This window comes from Myripristis murdjan, chromosome 5, assembly GCF_902150065.1.
Source record: "Myripristis murdjan chromosome 5, fMyrMur1.1, whole genome shotgun sequence".
Lineage (NCBI taxonomy): Eukaryota > Metazoa > Chordata > Actinopteri > Holocentriformes > Holocentridae > Myripristis > Myripristis murdjan.
In genome coordinates this window covers 4970251-4985007 of record NC_043984.1, presented here as the reverse complement: position 1 = coordinate 4985007, position 14757 = coordinate 4970251, and the positions used below count along the sequence as shown (strand labels likewise).

The 14757-nt window shown below is 43.6% G+C and overlaps 2 protein-coding genes across 2 annotated transcripts in view; both read left to right on the top strand.

Moving 5' to 3' along the window:
* Window positions 1-10020, top strand: part of chd5 (chromodomain helicase DNA binding protein 5) — a 49266-nt gene extending 39246 nt beyond the window's left edge. Inside the window, 13 exon segments of the mRNA XM_030051508.1 lie at window positions 103-236; window positions 867-1011; window positions 1478-1637; window positions 1783-2003; window positions 2086-2284; window positions 2378-2464; window positions 2628-2780; window positions 3637-3745; window positions 3955-4087; window positions 4191-4386; window positions 4822-4985; window positions 6057-6171; window positions 6922-10020. Of these exon segments, the coding sequence (XP_029907368.1) occupies window positions 103-236; window positions 867-1011; window positions 1478-1637; window positions 1783-2003; window positions 2086-2284; window positions 2378-2464; window positions 2628-2780; window positions 3637-3745; window positions 3955-4087; window positions 4191-4386; window positions 4822-4985; window positions 6057-6171; window positions 6922-7049 (1944 nt within the window). The 3' untranslated portion in view covers window positions 7050-10020.
* Window positions 10021-11014: 994 nt separating this feature from the next.
* Window positions 11015-14757, top strand: part of arhgef10la (Rho guanine nucleotide exchange factor (GEF) 10-like a) — a 119068-nt gene continuing 115325 nt past the window's right edge. Inside the window, exon 1 of the mRNA XM_030051925.1 lies at window positions 11015-11327. The gene's annotated coding sequence lies outside the window, so the exon portion shown is untranslated. The remainder of the gene's footprint in view (window positions 11328-14757) is intronic.

Below are 14757 nucleotides of genomic sequence, written 5' to 3'. Positions count from 1 at the left end.
TGTGGGTGTTGTTTTTCCGTCGCTCAGCACTGGCATTGTGAGATAATCTTTTTCAGATGAGCATGCACGATTCTTGTATAATGTTGTTCTTCTCATGTCAAGGTCCTTGGGTTCAATGCCCGCCAGAGGAAAGCCTTCCTCAATGCCATCATGCGCTGGGGCATGCCTCCTCAGGACGCTTTCAACTCCCATTGGCTGGTCAGGGATCTGAGAGGGAAGAGTGAGCGTGAGTTCAGGTACTAGTCGCTACAACATTTTAATTTTTTTTTTTTTTTTTTTACCTCTTGAGGTGCTTTTAAATGCCAAGTATATACTGAGTGTACCAGTTTTTATATTTTGTGCTGTCTCTTTAGTACCTTTCACACAGTACATTCTTAGCCAAGGGTTACTCCTAAGTTAAAATGGTAAAATAGCTCTGGGCTATTGTAACCCCTTTTTTACATGATGTTGGTTTGCCTAGGGCTAAGATCCACAATAAGTCAAAAGTAGACACTTTCAGGGTTAGCCTACTTTAGAATACAGCAGAGTGAAACATTACATTAATATTAAACATTACATAAATAGGGGAGCAGAATCCACTTTGCCCTGGGTGTGAGTTCAAATAGAATGCACTTGCACCCAACCACTGCCACTACTATTAATACTATTATACTACTATTTATACTAGTACTATTACTATCACTACTATTACCACCATTTCTCCTGCTGCTGCTATAACTAGGACAGGTTCTTCGGTTGCTTACAACTAGCCTGCACATGTTCTCCAGGGAATGCAACTTTTCTAGTTTGAAATGTGGCGCTGGAGAAGCCACCTCAGAACCGTTTATGTCATTATGCATATTCTCAATTATTTTTCCCCCCGTTAGGGCCTACGTGTCTCTGTTTATGAGACATCTGTGTGAGCCAGGGGCGGACGGAGCGGAGACTTTTGCCGACGGAGTCCCACGTGAGGGGCTGTCCCGCCAGCATGTCCTCACGCGGATCGGAGTCATGTCCCTCGTTAGGAAAAAGGTACTTGTTATTTAGCCATCCACTGAAGACGTCACTTAACCCAGATACAACCCAGATAGACTTTTTATGGGAAAAGAGTGGGATTAATCAAACTCGGTCAAACCAAATAAGCAGATGCACATAGAGAGGTGGGGCTAGATGGAAAAACCTTGTTGTCGGGCATCATCCTCTCCCTTTCTAGGTTCCAAACCACAAATTTTTAAATTGTCTGCCAAACAAATCTGAATAGCTACTTTGCAGTTTTGTTTGCTTATCATGTAACCGTGCACATATATGTCTTGTTGGTCTTTAAAGTTAACAGAAATATTAACAGACATAAAGAAAAGACTGGTGTGGTGGTTTAGTAATGTGCCACATGTACTTGGATGGGAAATGTGCATCTACAACGTTGCCAACCCTCGTTTGAGTGAAGTAGGTCACTGGAATATTACACTCTAACTTTTCTCTTGTTGTGGGGTGTGTGTAGGTGCAAGAGTTTGAGCATGTTAATGGGAAGCTGAGCTCTCCAGATCTGATTCCTATTGGAATGGAGCTGAAGAAACTGACTGAGAGTCTATCCTCTGATCCCAACACACCCGTGCCAGCCAGCCCTGTTGCCACACAGCCTGGCACCCCTGTCCCACCAGGTCAGAGCCAAGTATTTTGTGCTAATCATGTTTCATTTTTGAAAGACTGTAGAGAAAGAGTTTGTGCTCTTCAAATAAAGTTTTTGATAAAAGACAAAAAAAAAAAAGCTGAAAGTTTGAGTTGTTGCTGTACTCTGGGTTCTAGAGAAGATTGAGTCTCTCTCAGGCTCCGCTGAGGACAAGGAGTCCGCAGAGCCAGATAACAAGAAACTGACAGAGCAGGAAGTGAGTCTTTCCCCCTCCTGTATCCATTGCTTCCACTTTTTTTCCCTTTTATTGTCTTGTCCATCTTCCCACGGTTCATCACACTTTGACCATTCTCATCTTATCATCCTCAGAGCATGCCTCTGTCAAACACAGACACCTTTTAACTTGTCTATCTGCCCTCTACCAACTTTCCTCCCTCTCCCCCTCTTGCCGTGTCTGCTTGTGTTGTTTTTCTCTGCAGACCCCTTCCAGTACAGACTCAGCGTCTGCACCTGAGAAGCCAGCTGACAGTGAAGAGACCGTGGCCAGCTCAGAGGAAAAAACAGGAGATGAGAGGGACAGAACTGAGTCACCCTCTACAAAGTCAGAGCCAGCTGCCAACCCGAAAGAGCCTGTTCTGAAACTGACAGAGCTGCCATCTAATCAAACCTCACCTAAGGGTGAGCGGTGTGTGACCTTTGTGCTAGAATTTGTGCTTCTTGCAGGCTTGTTCTGAATTTAATTGAATCTCATTCTGTTTCTGTTATCCTCAGCTGAGCCCTGCAAAGAGACAGAGAAGTCCTCGGAGAAAGGAGATAGTGATGCCCCTGCAAAAACAGAAGACAAGGAAAATAAACCAGGTATGCATACCAACCTTGCAAAAATCCTTGACTACAACAGTTACACGGGGTATGCATGAGAATACATATATTACTTAAAAGGCCAAGCATCTTCAATGAGTGTTTTTTTAAATTCAATTGTTATGTATCTTTTTGAAGAGATATTCTTGTTCTTATATTTTAGCTGTTGCAGATGACGTGAAGAGCGAAGACGCTCTAGAGGGGCGACTAAATGGAGAGAAAGAGACATTGGATGACATGGATGAGAGCAGGAGGGATGACAAAAATGGATGCAAAACCAGGTTCATGTTCAATATCGCGGATGGGGGCTTCACAGGTGAGGAACATCATGTTCACACTGAGCACAAAAACATTCTTTCCAGCAGCCTGCAGACGGAGAGAAGGAGCTGCCCAGTGCAAACACAGTTCAGTTTGATCTGGAACCGTATAAGGATGCAAAATGATTGTCATTATCTTTACGCCTCCAGCTCTAATGTTGCTTATTGTTGCTTTTGTGTGTTCCTCTGTAATGCATTTCTTTACTTTATGCGATAGATTGTGATGGGTTTTGAAGCTGCAGTGGGGAAAAGAAGAACAATGACTCACTATATTTTCAGTAGCTTAGCATTTCAGCATATGGCTTTATGAAATGAGTTTTAATTTAACATCAAGAACAGTGCAACTGGCAGACACGATCCAAAAATCCAATTTCATTTTCACAACTGGAGGAAAAACAAAAGAAAAGAAAACAAAAATAAATAAATAAAAATAAAGGATCCATATATTTTCTGAAAGCCTTAAAATCACTCTAGAGGACAGTACCTCTCTCACGGGCACAACTACAATAGCTGATGATGGAGGGATGAGTCATAGCTGCCTAAACTTTATGTAACTGTCTGAAGTGAATAATGTTGGATGCACTCAAAGGGTAGGATACATGTTTTTTTAAAGGTTTAGTTCCCTTAGGGCAGAGTAGGGAAGTCTCACAGTTTTTACCTGCCTACCTGTTCTGCGCATTAGTAACCTTGTAAATCCTATTTGGACAGTTTTATACTGAAAGGATTATTTTGTCTCAGTTAATGAATTTGAAAGCTACAGCACATACAAACTTGAATCCGATTTGATGTGCTGTTCTTTCTGTTCCAAACAAAGAATTTCATTTTTGTGCGACCATCCTGTCTTTAAACTTGCAGAGTTGCACACGCTATGGCAAACAGAGGAGCGGGCCGCACTCTCATCTGGGAAGATGTATGACATCTGGCACCGTCGCCATGACTATTGGCTGCTGGCTGGCATTGTAACGTATCCTTTCCCATATATAGGAAAGAGGTGTTCAGCATCTGGCAAGGCAATTTAATATCTATTACCTGGAGGAAATGGGGCTGATTTCACTGAAGAAATGATATTTACAACAACTCTGATCTCTGCAGCCCTCTATGGCGGTTTTATTTGTGGAACTTTATGAGATTCTGTGGTCCGATTTGTTTTCCTTGACCAGGATGCAATTTCAGACACGGCTATGCTCGCTGGCAAGACATCCAGAATGACCCGCGTTATGCTATCCTAAACGAGCCCTTCAAGACTGAGATGCATAAGGGCAACTACCTGGAGATGAAGAACAAGTTCCTGGCTCGGCGCTTTAAGGTGAATTGTGGGCGTTGCAGTCCTCCTTGTTTGGAAGTGAGGATGGATGGCTGAAATGCAGGAAGGATTGAAGAGCCTACAATTTTCCCCTCTCTGTGTTTAGTTGTTGGAGCAGGCTCTCGTGATTGAAGAGCAGCTGAGGAGGGCGGCGTACCTGAACATGACGCAGGACCCCAGCCACCCAGCCATGGCCCTGAACACACGCTTTGCTGAGGTGGAGTGTTTGGCGGAGTCCCACCAGCACCTGTCCAAAGAGTCTCTGGCCGGGAACAAGCCTGCCAATGCCGTGCTGCACAAAGGTCTGTAGTCCTGTTGAAAAGACACATAGCCATGCGATTCGTATCTGAAAAATGTCGGGTCTCCTGCCAGTGGCTGGTCATGTAAAAGAAAGGGCTGCAAGACTGATTTTTACAGGCCAAAATTATTAATATGCTCTCACAGACTGTATATACCCAAGACAATCAAATGCTATCATCGCAAAAATTATAGCCTGACATTTAGTGAATTAATTTTGGAGGAAGGAAAGAAAGAAAAGAAAATGAAAGAAAGAAAGAAGGAAAGAAAAAAATTAAATACAGTAGGACAAATCACAGATGCCACTTGGAGAATTTGAGTGATGACGCTTGGTGTGGGCAGGTGTGGGCTGTTCCAGGCTGTCTGTTGCAGTAACGCAGGTTGATGCCATCGCTCCTCTCCTCTCGATGCGGTAACTGTTTGCCCCTGTGCCTGCGCAGTGTTGAACCAGCTGGAGGAACTCCTGAGTGACATGAAGGCGGACGTGACGCGGCTGCCCAACATGCTGTCCAGGATCCCCCCGGTGTCGGCCCGCCTGCAGATGTCTGAGAGGAGCATCCTGAGCCGCCTCACCAGCCGAGGCAACGAACCTCCACCGCAACAGGTGGGACAGGAGAGGGTCGGGAATGCTGTTCTAAAATCCTTGAAGTTTCAAGTTTTTTTTTCTGGTGGTAATCACTCCAAAAGTTTCACGATGTGTCACTCCTTGTAGAAATTGTTTTACGCGAGCCAAACTCCGAAACAAGTTCTGTCAACCAACTGCTAGCTTTTTTTTTTTTTTTTTTTTTTTTTTTTTTTTCCTGTGTTTTGAGTCAGAACCAATTCTAAGACTCTGTCAGATGGAGATTTGTTTTTCTCTCTTGTCTTGATAAGAGTCATTAGTCTTTTGTTTCTTTTTGGTGGACCTTGACTAGGTGTACTGCAGTGAGGGCAGTCGATTCAAAAGGCTGAAGAGACCCTGGCTCAGTAAAATGCACGGCAGGTCTTGGTAAATTGCCGGGTGGAAGCTAACCATTTGTTGCTCAAGACAAGGCAACCACAGTTTTTCTTGAGAAAAACTGAAGAAGCTCATGCTCCTTATCCCCTGTGGACCGGCCTCCCCAGGTGTAATGGATAAAAGAAGGAAAGAAATCTCCCCTAAGTTGTTTATTTTCACCATTACGCTCAACATTTCAATCCCAAAGGATTTGACAAAGGTTCTGCTCTTTCATGTTTCCTTTTTGTCTCTCCTGTACCTGTTCAGCAAAGTTGAATGTACATGTGTGTGTGTGTGTGTATGTGTGTGTGTGTGTGTGTTTTACTCTGTTATACAACAGATCATTTCAACCCAGCATTCTGATTGGTCATGCGTTCTAGCTGTGCTTTACTGGTTACTATGCCAACACCAGTAGTAACCAGGGAGACTGCCAGCAATCTATCTTGCTTTCCCGTTTTTGTTCCCACAGTGTGTGTACAATACTGAGTAAAAAAAAACTTTTCAGACAAGCTGAAAGCTTTGGTTCCTGTTGTATAAAAGCAATAACTCCTTTTCTTTACACCTGTTTTATCACTGTTATACCTGTAACCACAGATTTCAGCACCTGTCTTGTTATTGCAATATTAAGGTATCATTTAATGCTCGAGTATGCAGCAGTTTAACTTACATTACGTGTGTTTTACTCAGCCTTTCACCCAGGGTGGGTTTGGCTGCTCTCAAATGTACAGCAGCAGCTTTGGAGGGGGCTTCAGAGGGCCAGGTGGACAACCCATGGTCAACTACAGTCAGATGCCTCTGGGACCCTACGTCAGTGGTAAGGATGCGCTCTGTTTAGACTTTACAGTCGAGCCCAGCTCATCTGAACCTCATGGAAATAGAGGATGCTCTGATTCATTCTGAATTAATGCCACCTGCCACTTGAAATCCAGCAGTCAAAAGACTGATACAGATCAAAGCTGTGGATGATTACGTTCTCGATGACATAATTATTCCGTAAGCAAAGGATGTAAGCCGCCTCAGTGTGCAGCAGTTTGTCCGACTTGATATTTGCTAGATGCTCACTCTGCACATTTGCTGAAGGTGAGGACCCTATAGACTCAATTGGCAAATGACCCGGAATAAGCACGTATTTGATAGTTTGGTTGACAAGATTCTCATCGCTGGTCCAACTCGCTGATAAATTACCTGGTTATCCCATGTTTCTGTCAGTGGAGTCTACATGGTCCTTACTTCAGTCAACCTCTGGTAGCTTGCACAGAGCACCTTCAACTCCACCTGCCAAACTAACATTTGGTGCATAGTATTGATGCTGGAGAATGAAAATAAACAAATATTCAAGAACTGACACAACATTTCTGTTAAATATTTTTGGTGACTCAGTGCAGAGTAAGCTGAATTTAAATGAGATATTGAATTTGCTGAATCAGTGTGGTTTTTATCCAGTGAGCCAGTCTGCCTTATTTCCCTGTATTCCTCACTATAGTCTGATATGAGTTATGTCTTTTCAACACATTTCTTTTGTCAAAATGAACCATTAAAAACATGAATTCTGCTCCTGCTTCAGTTTCCTCTAACGGCCCCCCACCCCCTGCAAGCCATCTGGACAAGAAGTCAATCGACTCCCTGAGAGACGTGGCCACCCCTGACCTCAAGTCAGGCAAACCCAGTGATGTCATCTGTATCGAGGACTAGACCAGCTCTGTATCACACTGGCCTGAGGTCAGTAACTCCCAGGGATGACATCTGCATGGATAACAGCCGTCCGTCTCTTCTGCCACATCCTCCTCTTTCTCTCGCTCCTTCCTGTCGGCCAACTCTGACTTGAATCTAGAAAAAGAAGCTCTCTGTCTGCGGATAAGGCGATTAACTTTTTGATCAATACAGATGTATCTATCTATCTTAACGATTGCACTTTTATCTTTCAAGGATCCTCTAGAAGTATTTCAATAAATATTTGCTTTTGTTAACTTTTGCCGGAGAGCTGAGGATTAGGAGGGAACAGCTCTTCTTCTTAGAGGGAAAAATCTTTTCTTTTTTTCAGCTCACGAACCTGTTGGTGTGAGCGAGGTGGTGGTGCCGAGGCTCTGATGCTCTGGATTGGGGTTCAATCTAATCATGGAATGTGTGTTTTGTTCATGCCAGCCCTGACTTTTTTATCCAGTGTGCGCCCTGTTGCTTTCATCCATCTGGCTATCCACTGTGCACTGTGACTGCCCCCACCCTCCCCACTGGAGCTTGTTCCTTACGAAGAGGAGTGAAGTGACGGAAGGCTTCAGTCATAGTTTGATAGGAGATTGTTTTTATGAGAGCCAATTCTGTTCCTTTAAAATGAATACCTGTTTTGTCCTTCATGTAGTAGCCCGTGGGCAAAGTGTTGATTTGAAAGTATCAAAGACTACTATCGTGTATGCAGTAGCTGGACGCACTCTGCCTCAATCCTCTAAAGACTGCCACCCACTGGTCATTTGGAGAAAGTGATTTCTACCAAGACTGCAGATACATGGCTGCAGTACCCAGCAACCTGTGAGGGTGGGTCACTTGTACTGTATATATTCAAAGAGACTGCTGTTTATTTTACCTCACATAGGTCTAATCATAGTGAAAATATGTATACATAATAGATGGAATCAAAAGGCTGGGTTAATCCTTAGGTGAATCGTACAGAGCAGGATGAAAACTGTGGGAGTGGCAAAATGATTTTTAATACATTTCAGCGGAGACTGGATATTTCTGTGTACGGTACAATATTTGTGTTTCTTTCTATATTTGAATGTTAGTAGTGGCTGTAGAGCTAAACCCTGGGGCCATGACCAGTGGGACTGCACTATAAACAGGAACTCTTCTGGTCTGCATCCACATACAGGGCTTTAACCATCGGTCCTATCTCAGTACAGAGTCCTGGGCGAAGGGTGTAGGAGATTTTTCTTTTTTTTGCCTTACATCCCAGGGACTTTCCCAGTTCCCTTTCATTGTGAGAACTGAATAAGAAAATATGTGCTTATGACACTATGTCACCTTAAGGCTTGCGCTTGTCATGAAATAAGCTTTTGTTTGCTTATCTTTTGTGTTTAAGGTAAAATTAAGTATATTTGAGCAAAACATTTCGGTTCAGTGCCATTAAACGGGCTCTGCCCGGTCTAGAAGTGAGATGATCCAGTATGATCTGTCTGTTCGTCGATGCAGTGTACTTTCTCCATTGAGGTAAAGACTGTGGTTTGTGGTATTACAATCTCTGCCTCAATTTATAGGAATACTCTCTGTATATCAGCTTTCAAGGACCAATGTTGCACAGCATTACTCTTGGGAAACTGTCTTTACTTCAAGATTCACGTCAAGATTCTTCGGTCATATGTTGGTTCCTTCAAGAGTGTATGTTGTAGCCTGAAGCTTTACCTGGTGTAAAGACACTGTAGCATGGTATAGCTACACATCCTGTCCATTCCATCCCTGTGCTAATGAACGTGACTGTCCTACAAGTGAAACCTTTTATAAATTCAAGGTTGCTGTATTTCCTTTTCTATGGATTCATAGTTTGAATGTTTGGACTCAAAGTACAAATCTTAATTGAGGCATTTGTCATTATCCCCGTTTCCCTCCCCAACAACCAGTGGCATTACCTGTTTGTATTATTATTATTGCCATTGCTACAGCACTTATTCGACATTGTTGAGATGAGGATTGTGATCCGACTATTCTAAACTTTAAGAGATTCTGTTGTACAGAGTTGGTGAGTGTATTTTGTTACTCTCCTCTTACAAGTTCAAATGATTGTCCTGAGGTGCTCTGTCCTGACCCTTTTTATTTACCATATATTGTGTTACCGCAACCTCTTTGCCAGTTGTTTCTCCGATGACACGCTTTAACCGAGAAGAAACACTCAATGCAACATTACGAGACATTGATGAGCAGCCTTTCTTTCAAAAATGACCACGAGATGAACCTTGCGCTAATTCTTTGTTCGTGTTTCGCAGTGCTGTTTTGTTCACTGTGTTTCTGTTGATGTCATCAGTTACTTGACCTTGTTAGGTTGCTTGACAGAGAGAACCTCAGAAACATGTAAATAGTGAGAGATTTTTCAGAGATATGTCCATCTCATGTAGATTTATGTACCAAACTGAGAAAAAAAAAACAAAAAACAAAAAAACAAAAAACAACTGAATGTTTGCAGGGTGGTGTTGCCATAAAACTGCAGTGTGCACAGAAACGTGCTCATCAATCAACATCATGTCTGTTTCCCTCTGGAGTGATGACTATGAGACGACGTCAAAAACGCAATGCTCAAATGAAATGCAATCAAACTGAAGTCAGTATGAATGTAACGTCTGTTAGAAAAAAAGGCTTCAGTCTAATATTATAAATATGTTAACAATGTATGTACATGCTTATAAACTTGGCTTCAAAAGCTACCAAAAGACCCTGGTAAAGGCACCTTTGTTGCAGTGAATGCACAGCATGTGAAACGTTTTGTATGACGGTTCACTTTGGGGAGGCGGTAGTGATTGCTCTGTGTGGCTAGCATTTACAGACAATGAGCTCCAAGCAGTGTGATGGTACTGATATTTGTGCTGTATAGCAATTGAATGAAAAAAAAGTGAATTGTCATCTTTTAATTTGTATTCTGTGTATTTGTTCAATGTGTTTTAATAAATCTTCTGGACAACAATCAAAGTGTCTGATTATTCTCTTTTGAAAACAAACTTTGCAGCAGAAACAAAGAAAAAACAAAAATCATGATTGATCGGGTTCGATTGGAGGACTGCAGATGTAATTACAGCAATCTGACCTCAGATTATCTTGTGTTGAGAGAACAGACGTGCCAGCGCTGCACGTCACAATCTGCATCAACCCAGCAGCACTGTAAATGTGATTAGGGGCAGAAATAGATCCACTGATGAAGACAGTTAGCGGTCAAAATAGCAGACACACAGCTATTCAGATTAACCCATAATGTAAAGACAAGAAGAATTCATATTTTATAATGGTTTAATGTATCACATTAATAATGTAATAGTCATTTAATGACGGATAATTAGAATAAGACAAATGCTATTACAAAAAAACATAAGCCCATTTTTTATATGCTAATGTCACACAATTACATTAATCTCCCCACTCCAGCAAAGTGACAAATTTAATATTGTGGTACAAACCATTTTTTGAAGTATTAATCTAATTGTGCAGATGAATTTGAATGTATTAAATCTTGTTCCATATCAGTTCACCTCTTCTGTGTTGCCTAGGAATCAGCTTCCCCACCCCTTCACGGAACGCCAGTAAATTTCAAAGCTGACACAAATACAGTGTAAATACACAGCTTCACCTTTAGTCCCACTCAGGAAGAGCTCAGAGAACGAATTGCCCCTAATTCCCTTTGTCCTGCCCACTTGCTCTGACTAGCCGTCCTGATTGGTGCAAATGCTGCCCCCTAGGCTTTTCATTGGCCGCATGCATGACTTTGGCACTCTGTCATTGGCCAGTTGTGGCTGAGAGCCCCCTAGCCTGCTTTGTGCTGCTGTCTGGGAAGCAGCAGGGGTCTGGGGAGTGGGAGGAGGGAGTGAACCAAAGAAAGGACAGAGAAAGAATGGAGGAGGGCAGGGGGGGAACCCGTCTGAAAAAGCGAGGGATAGAGGAGGGAAGATAGAGGGAGGAACACAACCAAAAGAGGGAGGGAGGAAAGGGGAGGGAGCAGAGGGGGGTTACCTCATCCAGAGCCGCTAGTGCACACGGTGCAGGGAAGAAGTTGTGGGAAAGTAAACAGCACAGGGGAGAATTTCAGGCTGTGTTCTCCCACTTGCAGCCTTCGCAGGACACTAAGGATGAGTGTGCTGGACCTGGCAGTGTGGTAAAAAAAAAAAAAAAAAAGAAAAGAGCAGCACCAACAGCTGGGAGTTTATGGGAGGTAACCAGGATTAAAGAGTCACCAGGGAGTGCCTGAATCTTCTCGGAGGAAATACTACTGAGGACGAGGAGGTGAGAGGCGTCTATTTATTGTCCTCCACACAGTTTCTCTCTTTCTCTACCTGGCTCCTGTTAGCCTCCTCTGTCTCGCTTCCCCACACTGTCAGCATGGTTAGCATGCTGCAGAGGCTGCAGCTTTGTCCAGGGGGGCCATGGATGGAGGGAGGCAGGGTGTGTGTGTGTGTGTGTGTGCAGTGTTGTCCCACTCTGTCCCAGGCAGGGGAGGAGGAGAGAGGAGGAGAACACGGGGTGTTGCCGGTACCTGGGTGGCCCTTTGGCTGAGTACACACCATCATGGACGATTGAACTGGAGCCTGCCTCAGACGGGCAGCGGGGCGAGAGAACACGAGGCCTTGTTATGATAGCAGCAGTTCCTGAGACAGACGGCAGGAAGGATGAGCCGCGGATAGATCGCCGGCTCGTCCCAGCCGCAGACCGCCCGCTCCCTGTTTTGCAGCCGCACTGCACACTGCACAGCCTCGGGCTGAAACAGAGATTCCCTGAAAGACTACTAACCATTCCAGTTTGACGGTTGCTTCCTGGAGTACAATAGCCCCTCCCTGGATGGATTTCACGCTGCCTCTTCTCAGAGCAGAATGGAGGGAGGGAGGAGAGGGGTGTAGGGAGAGGGAAGGGGGGAGCAAGGGGACCTCTGACCAGCTCATTTGCATTTTGGGCTAGGGCGCTGTTTCTGCCTCACTTGCCGGATGTCCCAGCACTTTTTTTTTTGTACAATTTGAAAGAAACTGTAGGACTTATTGTGTCCAATTTTTTCCCCCCAACACTTCCAGCAGACATTAACAATCCATGCATGTCTAGCCTGGAGCTTAAACCACAAAGACCTCACTATTAATGGGACCCCACTTTCCCCTGCCACACATGCCCTCATGAGCTCTTGCACTTGCACACACACACACACAAACACACACACACACACACACACATGGGCTAGACATGTAAGGCCTTGCTGTTCAAGTGAGTCATCTGACACTGGTGACATAAACGCCTAACATTTGTTGGTGCCAAAGGTGCTTTATTATACACCGAGTGCATTCCACAGGGATTGTTGGATAGTTAAATAGTAGGTGGAGAAATTTATAGATGTTTGCAAGTTGAGGCTTATCTGTGTTTTGCTGTGTCACCCATTTCCCAAATATTACTTGTTTACCTTCCTCAAGCTGATACGACTCCAAGGACTTGTCCACACTCGTCCTCTGAGGTCCAGCCCAAACTGTTTTGCTTTGTAATGGAGCTCAGATGTACTTAACTGTGTTCAGATTTAACCTGGTCCATTTTAAATCCCTAGCATGACTCTTCCTAAAAAAAAATGACTACTCATGAACATTGTTCTTAGAGTGCAACTTTCATGTGGTTGCATATTTTCACGTGTCACAAGTTGTGACTGCTGCTACATCAAAGCAGAAGCCATCCGTGTTGTGGAGTGATACTGAGAGCAGGCAGGCTTTCCTGAGGCTGCATAACAGGAGCTGTCATCAAACAAATACAATGACCAAGCTCAAAGTGCACCTTTCATTTACTATTAAATACATGAGGTCAGTGATAAAGGGCCGTGGTGACTGTGGGGGATCCAAAACCTGCAGCAACACTGAAAACTTTCTCATTGCAACTCCAGGAGTTTTAGTGATAAATGTGAATGTGATAATAAAGCTTGGGCCCCCGCCACAGCTGTTGCAGCACTCCTGCTGTAACAGAGGAAGATGTAAACTTCGGGCTATATCAGAGGAGGATTTCCACTTCCTTTTTTCAGTGTCTGGCAAAAGTCGTTGGGGAAGTTGATTTCTTGTCAGAGCTCAAGGGTGAATTCATCCTTGTGGTCAGACATGTCCTGTTTGGAACAATAGATTGAGAGTGAACTCCACGGCTGATAGCTGAAAACAGTAGCTTAGACTAAACTATCTGGATTGCCTGATGCTGGTTTCTTTGCTGGAGTGACAAGATTCATGAAAATGGGTAACATTTACCTCACAGAGAAGTAAGTCTGTTCATTGATAGCAAACCAACAGGATATCAGTTTGGGAGAGAAGTTACAATACAGTTTTGAAGGGATTTTTTTTTTTTTGAAGGTGGATGAGTGAAAATGTTTAAAAAAGTGTCAAGGTTTGTTGGTTGAAAACTTTAATTTACAGCCACTAGTGCAGGATGATGCCTCTATGTAAGATACTCTGTTTTACAGGAAGTAGAAGTATTTTGAGGTTATTTCATGGAGATTTGAAGTAATCTATGACCTTTATTGACCTGTATGTGAGATCACTTGGAGCAACAGTGCTAGCAGTGTGGTAGAAAGTTTGTCATTGTAAAGCAAAGCTGTAGCAGCCTGGGTTTGAATCCACCCCAGACTCTTTGCTGCATGCCTCTGCCCTGTCTTTCCCATCTCTCTCCACTGCGACTGTCTACTAAAGCAGTAATGCCACCCAAAAAATGATCTTAAAACGAGAAGTACATCAATAAAGTGTGTCATCGTACACATATCTTTGCCACTGCCTGCACACCAGTACCTGGACTGTAAATCAGTGAGACCACATTTTCACCATAAATGATTAAACTAGCTGTCACTGTGTAATATAGTGTCATAATAATAAATATGTCGTGTCAAGAGTGAGGTGTTTTAGCCGTTGTCGCTGAACACGGTTGCAGTGCGGGTTGTTGGCTTGTCACACCGTCCTCCATCGCTGAGCAGTCGAAAATGTGGGTGTCATTAAATTCCAATGGGGTGGGCAGTGTTCTGAGTTTCCTCCTGGCCGAGTAATGGTTGAGTCAGCGGTTTGATCAGCAACTCCATTATGGCTATTTTGTGCCATGTGGTAGGAAAAAGCTTACTTATTACCTCTTCAGTACGTTAACGTTATGCTTCGATGAATATTCAATATTCTCCCATATATTAGCTGCTGATATTCCACTGTATGCTTGTGTTTTTTTTTTTGATAAATGAAGCCATTGTCTGCTCACCGTATTCGGGACATTCTTATCTTTGTTCAATATTTGCACTGCACAGCCGTGGATCCAGGGCACTATTGTGTTGTGAGCACAGATGGCAGAGAGGAGGTGGAGGTTACTCCCACTGTGTCCTTGACTAATGTGACACCGCCACTGGCACATCACTACCGTTGTGGACTTACATTACTGGGAGCTGCGGTCCAAAGCGGAGGGCATATGAAGGCCAGACTGGCTCCTGAATGAATAATATGTGTCCTTGCATGTCTTGCAACTTGGCAGTATAGCAAACCTGGAGGAGAGAAGGCGATGAGGTATCTCATATATGCGTAGATAACCTCCCTGCCTCTGTTTTGTTTACACTGTGATATGATATCCCACATGGTCCTTGGCACACAGTCTTCTGAAATTCACTTAAAATGAAATTTTAAAAATTCATAACATTCTTAATATATAATGCAACAGGCTTAGCCACTTCTGCGTCGGGTAA